We start from the raw sequence: 22274 nt of genomic DNA, 5'->3' as shown, positions 1-22274 counted from the left end.
CATTTACTTTCTTTATGGTTTACAAGAATTGATACGAGTTAAATAGACTTTTCATTTACCATTAAAAAAGATAAAAACATTTTAGTTGAGTATATTTCTTATTTTTTGTTTAATTATTAAAACTTGTTATTTATACCCTCCACCAATAGGATGTGTGTCAGCAGCATAGCCAACATTGATCTCTTGATTGACTTCACTTAGAAAATACTTTACTTGATCATTCGCTCTTAACAGAAGAGTGTCAACCCTCTACGCCCTCAACCATTCACTGCACTAAGGAGGTCCCTAACTCCCTATTCTCTTCAGGATAGTAGGGCACTCACTTTTTAAGTGTAAACACTCCTCAATTGTGAACATGCCTTTAAATCTTTGTAGTGCCCACTTGAACAACTTTCTAAGGAGGTCCATAAGTGTCACATCCAGAAATATTAAAGGTTAAGTTCCATGATAATTATGGGTATTAAATTAGAAAAACTTTCTATTTAAGCAGGTTCTAGTGTAAATTAATAAATTTGATGGATAGTTTCACAAATAGTTAGATTTCAACTGTTAGTCATGTTACTTTAGAACTGGGTTACCTTTGTAGCGACGTAAAAATTTTGCTTGGCCGCTAATTGAGGCGATTTATTGAAAATTTGAAAACTGACTTTCGATTTTATTAAAAAAGGGAGTCGCCACTGATCCTTTTTCCTAGGTGTGATCGGACACCTAATAAATCCTCTTTTTTAAAAGAAAATTTATTTTTTTAAACAAAAAGAAGGCTGAGTTTAGGTCTACGTCAAAAGCCAGAGAAAAAATAGGGTTTGGGAGTCGGTTACACACGAGGAAGGTATTAGCACCCTCGTGACGCCCAAAATTGGTATCTCGTTAAACATGTGTTGTCTTAATTTTCAAAAATGCGAGTTCAATGTAACATTTAATCATGATCCGACCAAAACACGAGAAATTTCAAGTTTTTGGTTTCTTTGAAGGATGTCCCGTTTTTAACACGAGCCAACGTGATTCACCCAACATAGCGATGAAATCACAGACTTAATGTTAAAATCGGTACGTTGCCTTATTTATTAAAATAAAAAATGTTTCTAAAATAATGATAAAAAAATTGATGATGTTATTGTAACAAAAATTCATAAGTAAATAAACGATGCAAAATAATGAGTTGATTAATAAAATATTATAACATAATATTAGGATATTAGAGTAATAATAAATAATATTTACAATAAAAGAAAAAAGTAAAAATGTATTAATACCATAATAAAATAATATATGTGTAATAAAAAAATAACAATATGTACAAAAAGATATATGTATACCAAATAATACATAATAATATTAAAATAAAATAATAAGGGACAATAGTGAAAATAATAAGTATAATAATAAATATAATGATATATAAAATAATACTATATATAAAAGTATATATATACACGCATAATAAAATATATACTAATATTAATAATAAATATAATAGGGATAAAATAGATATAATAATAATATGTACATAATATGGTATTAAAATATATATAATATAGTATTTAAAAAATGTATACATAATATATATTAGGACTAATAATAATAGTAAAAACAACCATTAATAATGCTACATAAATAGATATATAGTAATAGTATATACATATAAAAATATACACTAATATTAACAATAATAATAATAATAATAATAGTAATACTAATAATAATAAAATACAAAAACAAATATGATATAATAATATTAAATATAAAGTAGTAAATAATAATAGCAGATAAAAAAATATATATATACGATTTTAGAAGAACATCAAAAGATTATTAAATATAATATAATAATTAATAATAATATTAAAAGAATAACGATATGTTAAAGATAATAATAAAAGGAAAGTAATAATAATATAATTGATACTAAAAAGAAAATATATAAATATATAGGATAGAAAATAATAATAAATATGATAATAATAGATAATAGCAAAAATATAATATTACAAACAATATTTAAAAATAAAAATGGCAAAAAGGACGAAATCAGAATCAAAACAGAGTTCTTGGGGTGCAATTAGAAATAAAAATGGGAAACAGGGCCTTATTGCAATGCGCGAAAATAGAGCAGGACCAAAAAGGAAATTTTCCCTTCCCTTCAAAACGCAGCACCTGGTACGGGACTAAACGAAATCCGCGACAACTTCACTGGGCAAATTTTTTTTTAAAAAAAAACTTGATTGCAAAAGCTTGAAAAAGCGGAAGAACCGCACGCGCAAATTCCTCTTTTTCAAAAAACATGCGGATCCTGAGGCGGGTCGGGTCGAACGGATCGGGTATGATCAAAACGACGTCGTTTTGGCATTGGGGCTTAAGTCCAAAACGACGTCGTTTTGGGTGCTATATAAATAGCTCAATTTTCCCCAAAAACTTCATTTTTCCTTAGATTTCAAAAAAAAAAAAAACTTAAAAGCTCTCTGCCCTCTCTCCTGCGATTTCCGACCAGAGAGCCGGCCACCATCCGGTCACCAGACCGCCGTCGGCCACTGTCGTCGCCTTCGCCGGCCACCGTGAAAGTTAAAAAAATAAAAAAAGGTATTTTTATTTTTTATTATTTTTTGATTTTTTATTATTTTTTAAAAAATATGTGTGCTTTTATAAATAAGTGTATGTAGATTAGAAAATAGATTTTAAATAAACAAATGGAAAAACGATGGAATCGCCTTCGATGTTCAGATCTGGCTGCTAATGCTTTTGCTCTCTGATTTGGGTTGGATTTCTTACTTTAGATCTACTGTTGGTATTTAGAATATTTTCTTGTATTCATAAAAAAATCCCCCTCTTACAAATGTTTAGATTTGACTTTTATAGCCATTTTTAAAAGCTTTTTTCTATTACTTTCTGTCTTTTTTTGTTGCAGGCAAGTGGACGATGAGATGGTGCAAGTGGCTGATGGAGACAGTGGCGATGGAGCAAGTGCTACAGGTCAGTGACGGCTGGTGGCTAGGTGGCTAGGGTTTCAGCTTTTCTGAAACCCTAGTTTGACTAATGGGCTAATTGGGCTTGGGCTAGGTAGTTAGGTTTTTTTTGGGGGGGCTTTTTGGATTTGAATTGGGTTAAATTTGGGTTTGGTTTTGGGTTTATTTGTATGGGTTTAATTTTAGTTGTAATGGTCTATTTTTGTAAAAGGCCCATGCTAATTTGGGCTTCTACAGCTGCCCCTCTTTGCTTATTGTCGTGCAACGAGAATAGAGCAAAGACTTTCAAGGAAGACCAAATTTGCCCGGTCTTGCTGAGTTTTGACTTGCCTTGGTGCTTTTCTTTTCAAGTAATCTTATTCCAGTCCACTGTATCTTGTTGCTTTGATCCACTCCACCGCAACTTCAGAGATATGCCTTGTAGCTTCAATCTACTCCAACGTAACTTCAAGGATATGAGATTTGTGGCTTCGATCTGCTTCACTGTAACTTTAGAAAGATAAGATCTACAACTTCAATCTTCTCTTCTACCGCTTCAGTGAGATAAGGTTTGTGGTCTTCTCTTCTGCAACTTCAGAAAGGCAAGATCTGATATCCTCGATCAGCTCCACTGCAACTTCAAAGAGACAAAATCTGGTGTCTTCGATCAACTCCAATCTTTATTCTTTACTTGGCCCGTGACCCTCTCGCAATATGAGTTGATTTTGATGAAAAACAGAAATTAAAAATAACTTAGCGTGTCCTGAGGCTCAACTCACCTCTCGCAATATGAGCTGATTTTTTTGAAACATAAATTGAGGAACAAAAATTAAAATTACCTCAGCGTGTCCTGAGGCTCAACTCACCTCTCACAATATGAGTTGATTTTTTGAAAGACAGAATTTGAAAATACCTCAACGTGTCTTGAGGCTCAACTCACCTCTCGTAATATGAGTTGATTTTTGAAAACAGAAATTGAAAATACCTCAACATGTGAGCCGAGGCTCAACTCACCTCTCGCAATATGAGTTGATTTTTTTGATGAACAGAAATTAAAATTACCTCAACATGTCCTGAGGCTCAACTCACCTCTCGCAATATGAGTTGATTTTAAAAAACAGGAATTGAAAATACCTCGACATGTGACCCGAGGCTCAACTCACCTATCGCAATATGAGTTGATTTTTGACGAACAGAAATTGAAAATACCTCAGCGTGTGAGTCAAGGCTCAACTCACCTCTCGCAATATGAGTTGATTTTTTTGGAAAACATAAACTGAAAAACAGAATTTGAAAATACCTCGGCATGTCCAAAGTTCAACTCACCTCTCGCAATATGAGTTGAGTTTTTTGGAAAACATAGTTTGAAAACAGAATTTGGAAATACCTCGGCATGTGAACCTAGGCTCAACTCACCTCTCGCAATATGAGTTGATTTTTGAAAAATAGAAATTTAAACAACAGAAATTGAAAATAACTTAGTGTAACCTGAGGCTTAACTCGTCTCTCGCAATACGACTTGACTTTTAAAAAACAGGAATTGAAAATACCTCGGCATGTGACCCGAGGCTCAACTCACCTCCCGCAATATGAGTTGATTTTAAAAAATAGAAATTAAAACATCAGAGTACCAAAATATGTCATCTGGTGGAACTCAGGTGTCTTTTCCTTGATTCAGTACAACTATCATCACATCCTCTTGCACTGCTAGAGCACCTGTATATGTCATGCATGATGTTATCATGATATGCACATGTTTGCCTTAAATGCTTGCATGCCTACATGATTATGCTATGCGCCTTGGGCTTATTCGTCATGATTTTTGTGGTGATCTCTTGCATGCCTACTTTCTTTTCATGCTTTGTACCCTTCCTCAAGCTTTACGAGTAATCTATGTTTCTCAGATATCACTCTTTTCCCCCCGGTTGAACTTTGTCCTTGCTTTGAGGCTCTTGTACTTATCAAATTTTCATCTGGGTAATGCTCAACATTTCTTTTGTCCAGAGTATGTCATTTTACTATTTATTATTTAAATAAACCACAAAATGAGATGCATGAAAATGGTCAGGTAGGGACGAAAGGAATACCTCACATTTATTTATTTCAAAGGTAGCAAACAAAGAAAGTTAACCAAGGATAGTAAAAAGTGTCATAAAGAGAAAGGGTATCGTATTCAACGGATACCAATGCTCTAGATATTCAACACATGAACTCTTCCATGTTTCTTAATCAAGAATCCTTTCGAGTGTGGATTCTTGTGTAGAAGATTTCGATCTTTCAAAAATGCTCTAAATACTGTAGTCTCGCTGTTTGACCCACCGTTCAACCGCCTTGCTCTTTAAGCCTCGGTTTGCTTCATTAGGACGCCCTCTTGGGTTTTCATCCTAATCTCTCTCTTTTTTTAGGCATAATATTTCTTCACAGCATCTGAATTCACCGAATTAGGTAACTCCTTCCCATCCATCTTAGTGAGAATCAAAGCTCCACTCGAGAATACCTTCTTTACGATGTATGGTCCTTCCCAATTTGGTGCCCATTTTCCTCGCAGGTCTTTTTGTATTGGGAGAATCTTTCTTAGCACGAGTTCTCCTTCGTGGAATTCTCTTGGTCGTACTTTCTTGTCATGGGTCATGATTATTCTCTTCTAGTACATCCGTCCGTGACAAATTGCCTTTAAACATTTTTCTTCAATGAGGTTTAACTGGTCATATCGAGCTCGAACCCATTCTGCTTCCTCTAATTTCGACTTCATTAAGACTCGTAGAGAAGGGATCTCAACTTCGATGGGTAACACAGCTTCTATTCCATAAACCAGAGAGAAAGGAGTTGCTCCCGTAGATGTCCGCACAGATGTGTGATATGCATACAAAGCAAATGGTAGCTTCTCATGCCAGTCTTTTTATGTTTCAGTCATTTTCCCAATAATCTTCTTAATATTCTTGTTGGCCGCTTCAATAGCTCCGTTCATTTTCGGGTGATAGGGTGATGAGTTATGATGCTTTATTTGAAATTGCTCACACACTTCCTTCATCATCTTGTTGTTCAAATTCAAGGTGTTATCTGAAATGATTCTTTCAGGCAAACCATATCGACAAATGATTTCCTTTTTCAAAAACCTGCAAACTGCAGTCTTCATCACATTGGCAAACGAAGTGGCGTCTATCCATTTTGTGAAGTAATCAATAACCACAAAAATGAACCGGTGTCCATTAGAAGCTTTTGGAGAAATTGGCCCTATAACATCCATGCCCCACATAGAAAAAGGTTGTGACAGCCCAAAATTGACCCTAGTCGAGAAGTGGTTTTGGGACCGCTAAACCGAGTCACCGAAATGTTTGAATGTGATATTTATTGTCTAGAATATGTAATTATGAATGTGTGAAAATTTCAAGCTTCGATTTAGTCGATTGCATGTGAATTTAGTCAATAGGACTTATGTGCTACATTTTTGAAATGTGATAGGTCGAAGCATAAGGACCTATTAGTGCATGAAATAAAAAGGGGGGACTTGCATGTCAAATTCCCCCCTAATTAGTAGTGGCCGGCCATGACAAGCATGGTAGACCAAGTGTGATGGGCAAGACATGTCATAGACATGTTGTGTTGGTGCATCATGGGTGGAAAAAAATAAAATAAGGAGCATGGGCATAAAATAATGAAAGGGAATATGATGAAAAAAAAATGTGTGGTTGTTCCCCCCCCCATTGCCGTGAGTTAAAGAAAAGAAAAGAGAAAATTTTGTTCATCCTTTTTCATCTTCATTTGGCCGAAAATTCAAAGGAAGGAGGAAGGAGTTCTTGCTTCATGTTTGGTTTGGAAGAGGATTAGGAGGAGGTTTGGCCATACTTGTATCTAGATCAAGGTATGTTTGAGGTTGTGCCATGAGATTCATGCATGTTTTTAGTTGCTAGCTTGAGTTCTAATTAGCCCATGGTTCAAATCTTTGCTATGTCATGGGGATGATATTCGGCCTAGGTAGATTTTGTGTTAATGTCATTGCATGCTAAATATGAAGCTTGTTAATGATGCATGTGATGGTGGATTGATGATTCTTGAATCTTCTTTTTAGCATTTTTGAGTGAGCACATATGTGCATTGGTTGCTAGATGGAGAAGAATCGGCTAGCAAGTTGTGTGCTAAGGCCGAATATAATTTTTGTATATTAATGAGTAATGCATGTGTTAAATTGATGGAAAGGGAGAGGATGCTTTACTAGTGTATATATGTGTGTATTAGCCAAGTTTTGAACTTGAAACAAAAGGGTGTTTAGTCAATACAAGTGACCATACTTGTAGAATGTATTAAGTGTTGAAATCGGCCCCAACATAGACATGCATATTCGGCCATAGGAAGGAGATTGGTGTTGCATGTATTCGGTTAGAGGCAAGCATATTGATGCTTTTGTCTTGGCTTAGAAAATTCGGCCAAGGGGGAAAATTAGCCAAAATGTTGGGTTTGATTCATGATTCCGTACATATGTGACTTTAATGTCTAATGTATAAATATGGGCTAAGTGCCTTGTGTTCCTCTTTTCGATGCTCAAATGATTAAATCAATTTATTTGTTTAATTAAGCTCAAGAGCAAAGGGGAACTAAATCCGATAAAGGGAAGGAAAAAGTGGTCGAATAGCTATCGGAATCGTTCGACAACATCCGAGGTAAGTTCTTGAGTAAAAGAGCTTAAATTATGATTTGATTAGATCATGTTTTAAGCAAATCAAAATCATGCTCTTTGTGTGTGGCTATTGAGCCGAAATTGCAAGAATGATAAGTGTCTTGTGTTTGAGTTTTGTTAACGAAAATGAAATACGAATGTGCCATGATTTACTGTTAAATGTGCATGGTTATTTGAATGATGTCCGGGCTAAGTCCCGAAGGCTTTGTGCTAAGTGACCATATCCGGACTAAGATCCGAAGGCATTTGTGCGAGATACTAATTTCGGGCTAAGCCCGAAGGCATTTGTGCGAGTTACTAAATCCGGGTTAAGTCCCAAAGGCAATTGTGTGAGTTACTATAACCGGGCTATGTCCCGAAGGCATTTGAACGAGTAGCTATATCCGGTTAAATTCCGAAGGTACGTGATTTGGGAATGAATGATCTTGCTGTAAAAATTTCAGTAAATACTCTAGAAACATCCCAACATTGAGGTATGTTTCGTATGTGCTTGAATTTAGTTGAGCCCTTACAAATAAGTATTCGCTCAGTTGATAAACGAGCTACCGGCCTTTGGCTAAGTTGATCTTTTGTGTATGTACATAAGGGTTGGTAATGTGAAGCAAGTATGATATTGAAAAATTGTGCATATGAAATTATCTGTTTAGCTACATGAATGCTATACTTTTGTTGTGCTGGAATTCCTTGCTCAAAACTTACTAAGCATAAATTGCTTACTCCGTTTCTTTGATCCTCTGTTTTATAGATTTTGGTTCTCCAGCTATCGGACTCGGGATTTTGAAGTCGAAGTCGCCTACACTATCAAAGCCCCCCCCTTTTTGGTACAATTTTGGTTGAACTTCGAAATGGCATGTATAGGACTACCCGTTTGTTGTGGGTCATGGACCCTTTGGACTTGTATAATTTTGGATAGCCATGCGAAAATGGCTTATATATGTTTGAGTATAATGTTATAATCATTTGGTGTGGATATGCTTGACAAGGATTGGCCATGGGAATGGTTAATCACTATCATAAATTGTGCTATTTATGCAAAAAGGGCTAGTTGAATCATGGAAACTATGAAATAGGTAAAGTCTACCTTAAAGGCAGATGCTGACAGCAGCAGTGATGTAGATTTGGAAAATCACTAAAAATAGTAGGAATGGAATTAAATAGTGAATAAATTATGTAAACGAACCTTGATGAATCTATTTTCATAGGAAAGTAACGAAACAATCATACGGACAGTATGTTAAGAGATATTCAGGTTCTTGTGAGACAGGGCCAGAACGGTTTCTGGATTTCCTGTTCCGACTTTGGAAATTCATTACAAATTAACCAGAGACAATTAGGAGTCAAGACATATATGTATAGATTCCTCTCTGAGTCTAGTTTCTATAGAAATAAACGGCATCAGTATTGAAGCCCTGTACAGGGAGATATCCAAGTCGTAATGTGCAAAGGTCAGTGTAGTCGATCCCTGTAACATGGGAGACTTTGACTAATAAACTGTACTAATTGGCCCAACCAAAAATTCTAGAAAAAAATATGTGGATGGAAATATGAGTCTAGTTTCAGGGAAAATTTACGGAACTGGATTTCGAGTTTCAGAACTCAAGATATGATTTTTAAAGTGACTAGTACGCAGACTGGCAGCTTGTCTGGGAATTTTTTTTAAGTGGTTTGAAGTCTGTTAACACCTCGTGTTCGACTCCGGCGACGGCCTCGGGTTCGGGGCGTTACAAAGGTCACAGAGAAGTCATGACATGAAGGGGCTGCATGAATTTTATCGTCATAAATTTGACATTTGTGGCACTTTTGTGCATAACTAATATAGTCGCTTTCCATCGTTAGCCAGTAGTAACTGAGTCTCATAATCTTCCTGGCCATAGTGAAACCATTGGCATGCGTCCCACAAATTCTTTCATGGACATCTTCAAGTATTTTTCTAGCTTCAACATCATCCACGCATCTTAAGAGCACTTGATCTTTTCCTCTTTTGTACAGGATGTCCCCATCAAGAACAAATCCCGCTGCCATTCTTCTGATTGTTCTTTTGTCATTCTCATTTGCTTGTTCGGGATACTTTTGATTCTTGACATATTCTAAGATATCATGGAACCATGGCCGTCCGTCTGGCTCTTTTTCAATGCTGAAACAATGTGCAGGGACTTCATATATGCTCATTTGCAGAGGCATTATTTCTGTTTCTCTATTCGCTTTGAACATTGAAGCCAAAGTGGCCAGGGCATCAGCCAGTTGGTTTTCTTCTCGTGGGAAGTAATTAAAAGTTATTTCCTTAAATTCTTTAATCAGTTCTGCCACTAGATCGTTATATTTAACTAATTTCGAATCTCTCACTTCCCAATCTCCACGTATTTGGTATATCACCAACGCTGAGTCCCCGTACACCTCTAAGATTTTGACGTTTCATTCAATAACTTCACGAAGTCCCATGATACATGCCTCATATTCTGCTATGTTATTGGAGCAGAATAAATTCAGTCTAGCAGTGAACGGGTAATGGTTCCCTTCTGGTGATACTAAGACTGCTCCAATCCCATGCCCCAATGTATTCGATGCACCATCAAAGCTCATCTTCCGTGACTTCTCTTTGGATAACTCACATTCTTCTCCCGTAATACACATCAAGTCTTCATCTGGGAAATCAATCTCAATGGTTCGTATTCCTCCGTTGTTCGAGTTGCTAAGAAATCAACTATTGCACTCCCTTTTATCGACTTTTGGCTCACATAGACGATGTCATACTCTGATAGTAAGATTTGCCACCGTGCTATTCTTCCTGAAAGTGCAGGTGATTCCATCATGTACTTTATTGGGTCTAGCTTTGAAATTAACCATGTCGCATGATACAACATATATTGCCTGAGTCTTCGAGCTACCCAAACCAATGCACAACAGAATTTTTCAATTGACGAATACTTTGCCTCATACTCTGTGAACTTTTTGATGAGGTAGTAAATTGCCTTTTCTCTTTTCCCTGATTCATCATGTTGCCCCAGTACACAACCCATTGAATTTTCAAACACAGTCAGGTACAATATTAACGGTCTCCCTAGAATTGGCGGTACTAACACCGGGGGACTAGACAAATACTGTTTTATCTTGTCAAAAGCCACTTGACACTTCTTATTCCACTCTTTCAGATTATGTTTTCGAATGAGTCAAAAAAATTGGGTCACACTGGTTGGTAAGTTGAGCAATGACCCGAGCGATGTAGTTCAACCTCCCTAAAAATCCTCTGACTTCTTTTTGCGTGTGCGGAGGTGGTAGTTCTTGTATGGCTCTTATTTTATCTGGATCAACTTCAATGCCTCTCTCGCTGACGATGAAGCCTAGCAATACACTTGGTTGGATTAAGCTTCAACTGGAACTTTCTCAGTCTTTCGAACAACTGCCTGAGGTCTCTTTCCCCCCTTGGATTTGGTGATCATATCATCGACATAGGCCTCTATTTATTTGTGCATCATGTCATGAAACAACATCACCATAGCCCTCTGATATGTTGCCCCAGCGTTCTTTAATTCAAACAGCATCACCTTATAACAGAATGTTCCCCACATTATTATGAAAGTAGTTTTCTCTATATATTTAGGAGCCATCTTTATCTGATTATAACCCGAGAATCCATCCATGAATGAAAATAATGAATGTTTGGCTGTATTATCCACCAATGTATCGATGTGTGACAAAGGAAAATTATCTTTAGAACTTGCTCGATTCAGATCGCGATAATCTACACACATTCGTACCTTGCCATCTTCCTTTGGTACTGGGACTATGTTAGCTACCCATTGTGGGTACTTGGAGACTTGTAGGAAGCCAGCATCGAATTGTTTCTTGACTTCTTTTTTATCTTTAACAGTATTTCAGGTCTCATTCGTCTTAGCTTCTATTGAATAGGTTTGCATTATGGTTTCAGTGGGAGTCTATGGACCACTACATCATCATCCAATCCTGGCATGCAAATACATCTTTGTACTCATGAAGCAAAGCGATCAAATCATGTTTGGTGTTGTCTGAAATGTAGGTCCCAATCTTCACTTCTTGCTTTTTTTCTTTATTTCCCAAGTTTACTGTCTCAACAGATTCTTGATGAGGTAGAATATGTTTATCTTCTTGCTCTACCATTCTTAGTAAGTCAGGAGACGAGACATAGTCTTCAACATTTTCCTCAGCTTCCAACTCTCCTAAACAAATAGCTTTCTCAAAATCGATTTCAAGATTTGTAACGGGTTTGTTCATATCGTTGATATCTGAGCACCTGAAAGTTGAATGGAAAAGAAAACTATAGAGGAGCATCAAAGTATTGGGACCAACAAGCATAATTGCATGATGTGAGATATATGCAATGACAGGCTCTGAGAAGAGGGAAAAAGTATGAAGTTAATGAGAATGAAAAGACCATGACAAAATGCATCTCCATTAATGTTCATTTAAATGATAAAGAGCAAATCATAAGCTCTTACAAAAGAATCCCTACTATTACTTAGGGACACACAAAAAGAAGAGTGTTAACATTGAGCATTACTCTGGAGAAGACTTAGAAACTACAATGAGATCCACAGCAGTCCAATTTTTCAAAACAAATCCAGGAGGACAAGGGCGTATCATTAAAACATATTTAATTGCATCATTTCCTTTGTCAATGACATTTATACTGATATTTTGAAGACCCCTTTCAATTAATAACAGCGTGCTTCGTGGATTATCTTGTTCAGGGTATATCATTCCTGCAGATGTAAATGTTTTTGACAAATGAGGGTACGTTATGGGCTCCCATTCTAATTCTTGCCCTAAGACTCTTGTAATCCGCCTTTCTCGATCTTTCTGCAACTATATTCTTCTTTGTCGCATATCCGGTTTGAACCCTAAACCATATCGAGCCTTATAGGGCACTGGTTTTAGAGCTCTAACTATCCCTTGTTGATATCTTCCCAAACCTTTCATTGCTTGGGCTCCCTTTCCCACAGTCAGCTCAACTCCCATCTTGGTATTCCTTGACAGCTTAGGCATAGGAATTTTATTTCCTTCAGCAACGAACGTAGCATTGATGAATTCGAAGGAACGGAAGGAACATTCTACTGCATCATTGATTACTTCGAGGTATGGTGTATCAGCAGAGATAGATGCGACAATGTCTTCCTTACCCACGACAGTGACCAAAAGACCATCCATGATAAACTTCACTTTTTGATGGAGAGATGAAGGAACTGCCCCAGCAGAGTGGATCCAAGGCCTTCCGAAAAGGTAATTATACGAAGGCGTGATGTCCATCACCTGAAACTCGATGTCATATTTATAAGGGCCCACTTCTAGAGGAATTTTGATTTTTCCCATGACCTCTCGTCTTGTCCCATCGAACGCTCTTACTGTAGAGTGACAAGGCCTCAGATAAGATAGATCAATTGGAATTCTAGAAAGCGTGGTCAAAGGCATGACATTGAGTGCTGACCCGTTATCAATGAGCACATTCGGTATTATATAACCCTTGCAACGGGTTGTGATATGTAATGCTTTTACGAAGCCCCTACCATTTAGCGGTATTTCGTCATCACTAAAAGAAATAAAATTATCTGCGTTCAGGTTATTCACCCATCTATCAAGTTTTTTGACAAATATATTGCTTGCCACGTAAGCTTGATTTAACACTTTCAGCAAATCATTCCGATGTGGTTCTGAATTCAACAGTAGGGATAATACCGAGATTCGTGTCAGTTGTTTTCTTAACTGTTCCACGACGTTATATTCACTATGTTTGATGAACTTCAAGAATTCATGTGCTTCCTCTTCATTCACAGGCCTTTTAACTTCTTGTTCGAACGGAGTCTCAAGTTCAACCTCAGCCTCATGCATCGGTGCCTTTCCTTTCTGCTTCAAGTCATTAGTCTTCTTCATTGGTTCAACCACTTTAGAATAACACCTCCCGCTACGGGTAAAGTGTCCTACTTCACCAACATTTTCGGTCGTGACTTTGGATTTTTCACCTTCAGGTATGATAATGTTGACATCATATTTCCATGGTACTGCCTTGTTGTCTTTGTAAGGGAAAGGAGATGGTACTTCAATTATCATCTTTGGTTTCACTTGTTACTTTTTTGCATCGTAATAAATCACCAATGGTCGATCGGCACTATAAGGGAAAACTGATGATTGATTTTCAGAAGTGCATACTTCTCATTCATCTGCCTCTTCCCTTTTGTTAAAGATCTCGACTTCATTGTTGTCCATCATGTCTTGAAGTAGTTTTTTGAATCATTCACAAGACTGGATGTCATGCCCCTCGATCCCATGAAAATCACAAAAATATTGACTTTTTGTATTTCCTTCTTTGAAAATTCTGTTGGGCTGACAGAACAGCCCATTTTTAACCATTACCTCCCAAATCTTTCGCAGTGTCTTCTTTTGTCAACGCGCTCACGTTTCCTTCAGTGTGGTTAGGGAGTGGATTTCCAGCCATATTGCCAGCACCATCAAATCGTAAAATACTTGCATCGATAAGACCTTGGACGCTCCTTTTAAAGGCCAAATAATTTTCTATAGAATGCCCTTGGTTCCCAGCGTGGTACATGCAACTAGCATTAGGATCGTACAATTTTGGGTATGGAGGCTTCAGGGGTGTCATATAATGTGGGGATATTAATTTTTTTTCCAAAAGTTTTAGGTATAGCTCTCCGTATGACACGGGAATTAGGATGAAGTGGGGTTTTTCAGGATTGGATCTTATCGGTCTTTGTTCATTTTTGGGTTGGCTTTGAATAGGCATGGTATTTGGTGGGAACATGGCAAATGGTCTTTGGTTATCTGTGGCGTAGACGGGGTAAGGAGGAGGTGCTTGATAGTAAGGGCTTTGGGGAGGATAATAAAAGTTTGGAGGCGGGCGATATCGAGGTCGTGGCTGGACTGGGTAAGGATTAGAAGTGTGGTGGCTCTCAGTTCCCACCATATGGGTTTCTGCCTCTTTTTTCTTCATGGGTGCTGTCCTTTTTGAGCTCTCGGGACCTTCCATCCTTCCACTTTTGATGGCATTCTTTATAAGTTCCCCGGATATTACAATATCTGTGAAATCTTTCGTGGCACTTCCTACCAACTTATCATAAAATGGTGCTTTCAAAGTGTTGATGAAGAGGACCGTTATTTCAGTTTTAGTTAATGAGGGTTCTAGTTCGGCCCAGATATCCCTGCATTTTTGGACGTATTGCCTAAAAGTTTCCGTCGGCTTCATTTCCATCATCTGCAAAGTCAGCCGATCAGGCACCATGTCAAATACATGCTTGTATTGTTCACAAAATGTCGATGCTAAGTCTTTCCATAATCGAATCTTTTCTCTACTAAGCTGATTATACCATCGAAGAGCCGATTCGACCAAACTATCTTGAAAACAGTGTATTAGTAATTTATCTTCATTCACGTAACCAGTCATCTTACGGCAGAACATGATAAGATGCGCTTTTGGACATCTCATGCCATCGTATTTTTTGAAATCTGGTACTTTGAATTTCGGAGGCAGAACCAGTTCGAGCACCAAACTGAGCTCTTTGGCACTCAATGCAGAGAAGGCTTCAATACCTTCTATCGCTTTGAGTCTTTCTTCCAAACTCTTATACTTATCCTGAACATCATGATCATCCATTTTCAACCTGGCTATTTCTACCGGATCATCCAAATCTGGAATATTAGAATCGGCAGGATTAGCTCCGGGGTTCTACACGAATATACCTTGCCCTAGATGAGCAGGGGGTACAGGTCGTTGTTCCAAGCTTTCAGGTTCTCCTTGAGGACATTCTCTTTGCATTACATGTGCATGAGGTGGAGTGAATCCTGGGGGATAGAGCGGATCCTGATCATGATTAGTTCTTGGTTGAGGCTCCATAGTGTCAAGGCTCTGCATAAGCCCCTTTCCTTTAACCAAAGTTGACATCATTTCCATTATCTTGGCCATTTGGTCTTTTTGCTCGAGTGATTCCTCTCGAGATCTCACCACCAGATCTCATGTTTCTTATTGTGATTTAGCCAACTGCTCTTGCAATTCTCTTTGGTTTCTTTCTATCCTTTCAATTCTCTCATTGAATTCAACCTCCATGGTTTGATTCCAGACTTGACGTGTCGCAACTACGGATTATACGGTTTTAACCTCAGTGAATGATTATGGGATATGTACATACAATGAATGGATGAATGAATAAATGACAAATGAATGTTGAATAAATGACGAATGAATGTTAGACATGAATAAATATGAAAGAATTTTGGTGTTGATTTCAGGATAGCCTCATACTTAGGCATTTCATTTATCAAAAGAGTCTATTACAAAACGTTTCGTCATTTTTTTTATTCAACAGTTACACAAATTTCCTAGCCACATCGCCTTGTTTCTTCACTCGCTCTAAGAACTCTGACATGCTTGATCTTTGGCTCGGAGGGAATTGACAACTGAAAGTTTCGGCTTCATCTGATAATTGCACAACTTGCATAGCCGCCTTGTGAATTTCATTGATCAAAAAGCTGAGTTGCATTCCTTTTCTTGGAGAGCTCTTTTGTAGGTGTGAGTGTCTCGGTCGTACTGACTATTCTTTTCTTCTAGGGCCTTTAGGAGATTATCCAATTGTTGTTGATGAGCTTGCAGTGTATTTTCTAAATCTCATACTTTCCCTCTTAGCTCTTGATGTTTAGACTAACTAGTCACAAATTTTGCAGACACAGTTTCATACTCAGCATTCTTCTTCCTTAACTCTATCATAACACGCACAGCTTTTTCCTCTTCTTTCCACCTTTGATGTTGCTAATTTCTTCCTTCTATTCTGCTGACGACTTGCCTAAACCACTATTTTTTATAGTGTTTCTTAGTTTCTTATTTTCCAAATGAAGGTCCCTTAAGTCATTTCTCACGATCTCAACTTCTTTTTGAACTTTCATGGATTTGGATTCTTCAATTTGGACCCCGATCTTTAGCTGGTAATTTTCCTCTTGAAGAGAACTAATATCCTGTAACAGCTTGGCTTTTTCACGTTCGAATTCATGTCTCGCTACTTCTAGCTCGGATAGTATTTCTTCTGAGAAAGGATTCTGGAAAGTGTAACTCGTCGGTGAGATTTGTTGACTATTTACTCGTCATTTTCTCCATAAGTCATAATCCTGCATGATAGTATCAGCATAAAGGGCTAACTCCATTAGGTGAATTTCCTTCCAAGACTTTGCAGTATCTCGAACTCTTTTCATGTAGCGTTCACCCGTAAAGGCGAACTCTGATTGTGCCAATCCTCCGGTAGCGGGTATTAACTGTCGTGAAGCAAACTGCCTTTGAACCATTAACGGAACATATCCAATTCCTCCCCATAATCCTAATAAAGGCACCCAATCTTGGCTTCCACATTTGTATAATAGAACTGAAGGACGGATCCATGGTGCTCTCCAGGTTATATATTCGGTACGAAGGTTTTGAAAAACTGAAACCCAATGCTGTTTAGTGACATCCTTTGGCCAATCTTTCTCAAGGTAAGCTTTCAATGAAGCGAATGTTTTTGAAAACATGTGGAAAGGTGTGCGCTCCACTTTTTAGAAATGGCTTAGAATCCAGACATTAAGTAACTGCACGCATCTTATAAAACGTCCTTCCCCTTTCCTCCTACAACCACTTAGAGATCTAAAAGTCTCGGCCAAGATAGCTGGGACGGGGTTGATCCCTTGCTTTAATCTTTCAAAGAAATCCACTACCGCAACTTCTACATGTCCGAGAACCTTTGGGAAGACAATTAATCCATAAATGACCAAAGCAAATAGATCCATCCTCTTCACAATATCTGGATGGTTTTGAACTAAATCTCGCAGAAAAAACCATGGAACACAACTAACTTCGTTCTTTTTTTTTATTTGTTTTTTAGCCCACATATCAGTCATTCCCGTTAACCTCACTAACTTTTTCTTGAAGGTCATTGGTTTGGGCTCTTTCACATATATCTTGCTGAATTGTACATTGTCAATGCGAAGCAAGACAGCATACTCTTCTATGGTCGAAGTCATATCTTCCTAATTGAAAGTGAAACATTGGTATGCTAGGTCCCAGAATCGAACCATGGCTTGAATCAGTTGTTCGTCTATGTTGACGGCAATCATGTGAGCTATATCCCCATACTTTTCGGTGAAGATGCCCCTAGTGTCTAAATCCCACTGTTTCCAAATCCGAGTCAAATCCTTGAGGTTATTCTGACGAACATTTGTAGTTACTTGCTCGGGAAGATTGGAGATATATCCTTTCGTTAAACTGTCCCCTTTCGCTTTCTGAGTCTTCAAAGACTAGTCTCGAATCACGACATTTTTCTCGGTCACTTGTGTAATTGACTCCTCCATCAGAAACCCGTTTTTGGCAACCAATCTCTAATCAACACCTTCCTAATCAAGATGCCTATGATGCATGATGAAACATGAAAATGAAAATCAATAACCTTTGTTAGTAATCACAATAAATATGAACAGAGAAAAAACTATGAAGAATCTAACAAATTAAGTTACCCGGTCCAATAGACCCGATTCCTTTGCAAAAGTATAAATGTAAAAGAAATGAAAGGTAAGAGGTGTTTCTCCCGTGTACTTATTTTGGTGATTATTAACGGACGGAGGTTCGGCAAGGCTCTAGTTAGGTGGCTCATATGGTTCACTATATGCGGTTTCAGTTCTAGACAGGTACTCGAATTGTTCGTACTATCGTCTACTAAGACTAGTACAAAGCCACGATCGTAGCCCATCACAGACTCACGAGTTTAATTCGGGGGATTACATTTACTTATGCCTATGCGGAAGGACAAGTTAACTCACGAAAGCATAAGTTATATTTAACCCGGAAGTATTCACTAGCCTGTGCGGAGGGACGAGTTAACTCATGAAGGCATAGCATTTACTTCCACTTAAACGGACGAAGCCCGGGTAGAGAGCTCATCTTATGCAACAATGCAAGTGCGCGGTGTGTGGGGAGAAACTCACAAACCTTTACGTTTTATTTAAAAACCAAACCAAGACTAAAACCATAAAAATTTAGAGCTGAAAAACAACCAGATAAAACAAGTTAGAAGAATATTTACAACACGATACAAATGCATGACTTTTCAAAAACAAAATTTAAGGATCACGACTAAATATTAATTTGAACAAGGAATTTTGAAAATTTTGACAACACGCGTTTAATTCTAGACTAAACTCTCGGAAAAAAAGTTCCCTAGTGGAGTCGCCAGCTGTAGCGACGTAAAAATTTTGCTTGGCCGCTAATTGAGGCGATTTATTGAAAATTTGAAAACTGACTTTCGATTTTATTAAAAAAGAGAGTCGCTACCGATCCTTTTTCCTAGGTGTGATCGGACACCTAATAAATCCTCTTTTTTAAAAGATAATTTATTTTTTTAAACAAAAAGAAGGCCGAGTTTAGGTCTACGTCAAAAGCTAGAGAAAAAATAGGGTTCAGGAGTCGGTTACGCACGAGGAAGGTATTAGCACCCTCGCGACACTCAAACTTGGTATCTCGTTAAACATGCGTTGTCTTAATTTTCAAAAATGCGAGTTCAATGTAACATTTAATCATGATCCGACCAAAACACGAGAAATTTCAAGTTTTTGGTTTTTTTGAAGGATGTCCTGTTTTTAACACGAGCCAATGTGATTCATCCAACATAGCGATGAAATCACAGACTAATGTTAAAATCGGTACGTTGTCTTATTTATTAAAATAAAAAATGTTTCTAAAATAATGATAAAAAAACTGACGATGTTATTGTAACAAAAATTCATAAGTAAATAAACGATGCAAAATAATGAGGTGATTAATAAAATATTATAATATAATATTAGGATATTAGTGGAATAATAAATAATATTTACAATAAAAGAAAAAAGTAAAAATTTATTAATATCATAATAAAATAATATATGTGTAAAAAAAATAACAATATGTACAAAAAAATATATGTATACCAAATAATACATAATAATATTAAAATAAAATAATAAGTGACAATAGTGAAAATAATAAGTATAATAATAAATATAATGATATATAAAAATAATACTATATATAAAAAGTATATATATACACGTATAATAAAATATATACTAATATTAATAATAAATATAATAGGGATAAAAATAGATATAATAATAATATGTACATAATATGGTATTAAAAAATTATATATATAATATAGTATTTAAAAAATGTATACATAATATATATATTAGGAATAATAATAATAGTAAAAACAACCATTAATAATGCTACATAAATAGATATATAGTAATAGTATATACATATAAAAATATACATTAATATTAACAATAATAATAATAATAATAGTAATACTAATAATAATAAAATACGAAAAAAAATATGATATAATAATATTAAATATAAAGTAGTAAATAATAATAGCAGATAAAAAATATATATATATACGATTTTAGAAGAACATATTATTAAATATAATATAATAATTAATAATATTATTAAAAGAATAACGATATGTTAAAGATAATAATAAAAGGAAAGTAATAATAATAATATAATTGATACTAAAAATAAAATATATAAATATATAGGATAGAAAATAATAATAAATATGATAATAATAGATAATAGTAAAAATATAATATTACAAACAATATTTAAAAATAAAAATGGCAAAAAGGACGAAATCAGAATCAAAACAGAGTTCTTGGGGTGCAATTAGAAATAAAAATAGGAAACAGGGCCTTATTGCAATGTGCGAAAATAGAGCAGGACCAAAAAGGAAATTTTCCCTTCCCTTCAAAATGCAGCACCTGGTACGGGACTAAAACGAAATCCGCGACAACTTCACGGGGAAAATTTTAAAATAAAAAAAACTTGATTGCAAAAGCTTGAAAAAGCGGAAGGACCGCACGCGTAAATTCCCCTTTTTTGAAACCCTAGTTTGACTAATGGGCTAATTGGGCTTGGGCTAGGTAGTTAGGTTTTTTTTTGGGGGGCCTTTGGGATTTGAATTGGGTTAAATTTGGGTTTGGTTTTGGGTTTATTTATATGGGTTTAATTTTAGTTGTAATGGTTTATTTTTGTAAAAGGCCCGGGTTAATTTGGGCTTCTACAACCTTTAGTAGGAAAAATTATGATAAGAAACAGTAAATTTGATGTTGACGAATTGGTTTTAGGAATGAGTGTAAGAAGGTTGTATAAAGGAGAGGTGTCATTCTCCTAGGCACATTCTCTCATTTTCTATATTCCATCTTCTTCTCTGGTTTGTTTTGTAAGAGAGAAAGTTCAGATGTGATCTATATGGAGGGAGAAAATAATATGTTAGCTTAAGTGATTGAGGATTTTGCAAAATGCTAATCTTTTAAAGCTTTTTTTATCTTTTGATTTAAGAAAAGGGAAGGAAAATTGAGTATTTCAGTTTAATTTATCGAGCTTGTACTAAAATGTTTAAGGTTGCAGCTAACCTTAAAAATCTCTCTGCATGCAAATGAATTATGGTTTTCTTGCATATGAATGCTTTCGTATTGGTCTTACTATGGTTATTATGTTTAGCTAACCGAAAAGTAGGAGGCTCATGTGATAAGAAGAAGCTAAACAAGTGTAATCAATACCAACTTTCAGGTATTTTGGTGGTGAGTTCTTGAACTCAATTTCTAATTGGTTATTTTATTTGTTTTCAGTATTTTGTTGTTTAGGTATGTTTGACTTTGTGTTCTGTTAATGATGGGAACTGTTTTATGGTGGGATGCTTGTTGTATTATTGGTGCATGTTTAGTGTTGAGATACAAATGCATGTTTGGCTGTAAGTATAAGTTGGATGTTTTGATGAGATGTTGCTAGTAAAGCTTTATCGAACAAGATATTGTTTAATGGTCAATTAGGTGATACATATAGTATGATTTGCCTTGAGTTATTAATAGCATAGTTAGTTGAATTCTTTTTATATGTTAATCGTGTAAATATATGCAGAATATGGAGGGCTGTATGGCAGATGAAAGAAGAATAAATACCATGTTGTGCACTATGTGCCACATGTTATCTGGATTTGCATAAGTTCAGGTGGATTGTACGGAGAATGTATTTACATGATGATATTTGGTTTTACAGAGGATCAGTTGGATGGTATAGAGATATATATGCACATGTATATGATAATCCTACATGGGTTCTTCTAGTATGAGACTCTATGGAGTCTAAAGCTTAAAGCATTATGTATGTAAGCAAGTACCAGGGCCATCTATACACATAAGATAAGATAGTCCACTAGATTTGTTCTCTAACACCATGTTTGGTTCAATGTAATGGTATGTAATGACAACTATATTCTGCGGTCGCAACACAAATTGTTGTTTGATTTAGTGGAATGCCCTATTACGGGTGTATTCCATTATGGGCTTATGCAGGGAAATTTACTCATTTCCATTCCGTCTCCTCTCCACTGAATAGCTGATTCAGTGCTTAAGAAATCCATTTTACCCTCCATACTTTCTCACCTCAAAAATGCTCTTACTCAACTTAACAACCACTCCGTTACTTCCTTCGACTCCAACCACTAGCAGTCCTCCTATTCATCGCAGCCTCCTTCTGGTAAACATTTTCTCTCTTCTTTTGTTCCTTTTGTTTTCCTTTCAACTAATTTTTCTTACCCTAAATTTTTTTTACATCT

At 36.2% G+C, this 22274-nt stretch overlaps 2 protein-coding genes across 2 annotated transcripts; both read right to left on the bottom strand.

The window, feature by feature from the left end:
* Positions 1–12453: 12453 nt before the first annotated feature.
* On the bottom strand, positions 12454–13692 carry LOC107902326 (uncharacterized). Its single transcript, XM_016828531.2, has one exon. The coding sequence runs from the start codon at positions 13690–13692 to the stop codon at positions 12454–12456; it is 1239 nt and encodes a 412-aa protein (XP_016684020.2).
* Positions 13693–13984: 292 nt separating this feature from the next.
* On the bottom strand, positions 13985–15412 carry LOC121208022 (uncharacterized). Its single transcript, XM_041078550.1, has 3 exons — positions 15337–15412; positions 14750–15285; positions 13985–14647 (listed from the first exon to the last, which is right to left on the bottom strand). Exons 1-3 carry the CDS (start codon positions 15410–15412, stop codon positions 13985–13987), a joined length of 1275 nt encoding a protein of 424 aa, XP_040934484.1.
* Between the last annotated feature and the right edge of the window lie 6862 nt (positions 15413–22274).

The sequence above is a fragment of the Gossypium hirsutum genome, chromosome A10 (genome assembly GCF_007990345.1).
Source record: "Gossypium hirsutum isolate 1008001.06 chromosome A10, Gossypium_hirsutum_v2.1, whole genome shotgun sequence".
NCBI classification, from domain to species: domain Eukaryota; kingdom Viridiplantae; phylum Streptophyta; class Magnoliopsida; order Malvales; family Malvaceae; genus Gossypium; species Gossypium hirsutum.
This window is presented reverse-complemented; position numbering and strand designations above follow the sequence as displayed.

Coding starts and splice junctions, on each gene's coding strand:
- LOC107902326 (XM_016828531.2), bottom strand. CDS start 13,692: ATGATAATTGAAGTACCATCTCCTTTCCCTTACAAAGACAACAAGGCA.
- LOC121208022 (XM_041078550.1), bottom strand. CDS start 15,412: ATGCAAAGAGAATGTCCTCAAGGAGAACCTGAAAGCTTGGAACAACGA. Junction 15,286..15,336: donor CCCTGCTCATCTAGGGCAAG/GTATATTCGTGT, acceptor CTAATATTCCAG/ATTTGGATGATCCGGTAGAA. Junction 14,648..14,749: donor TAACTAAAACTGAAATAACG/GTCCTCTTCATC, acceptor GAACTTATAAAG/AATGCCATCAAAAGTGGAAG.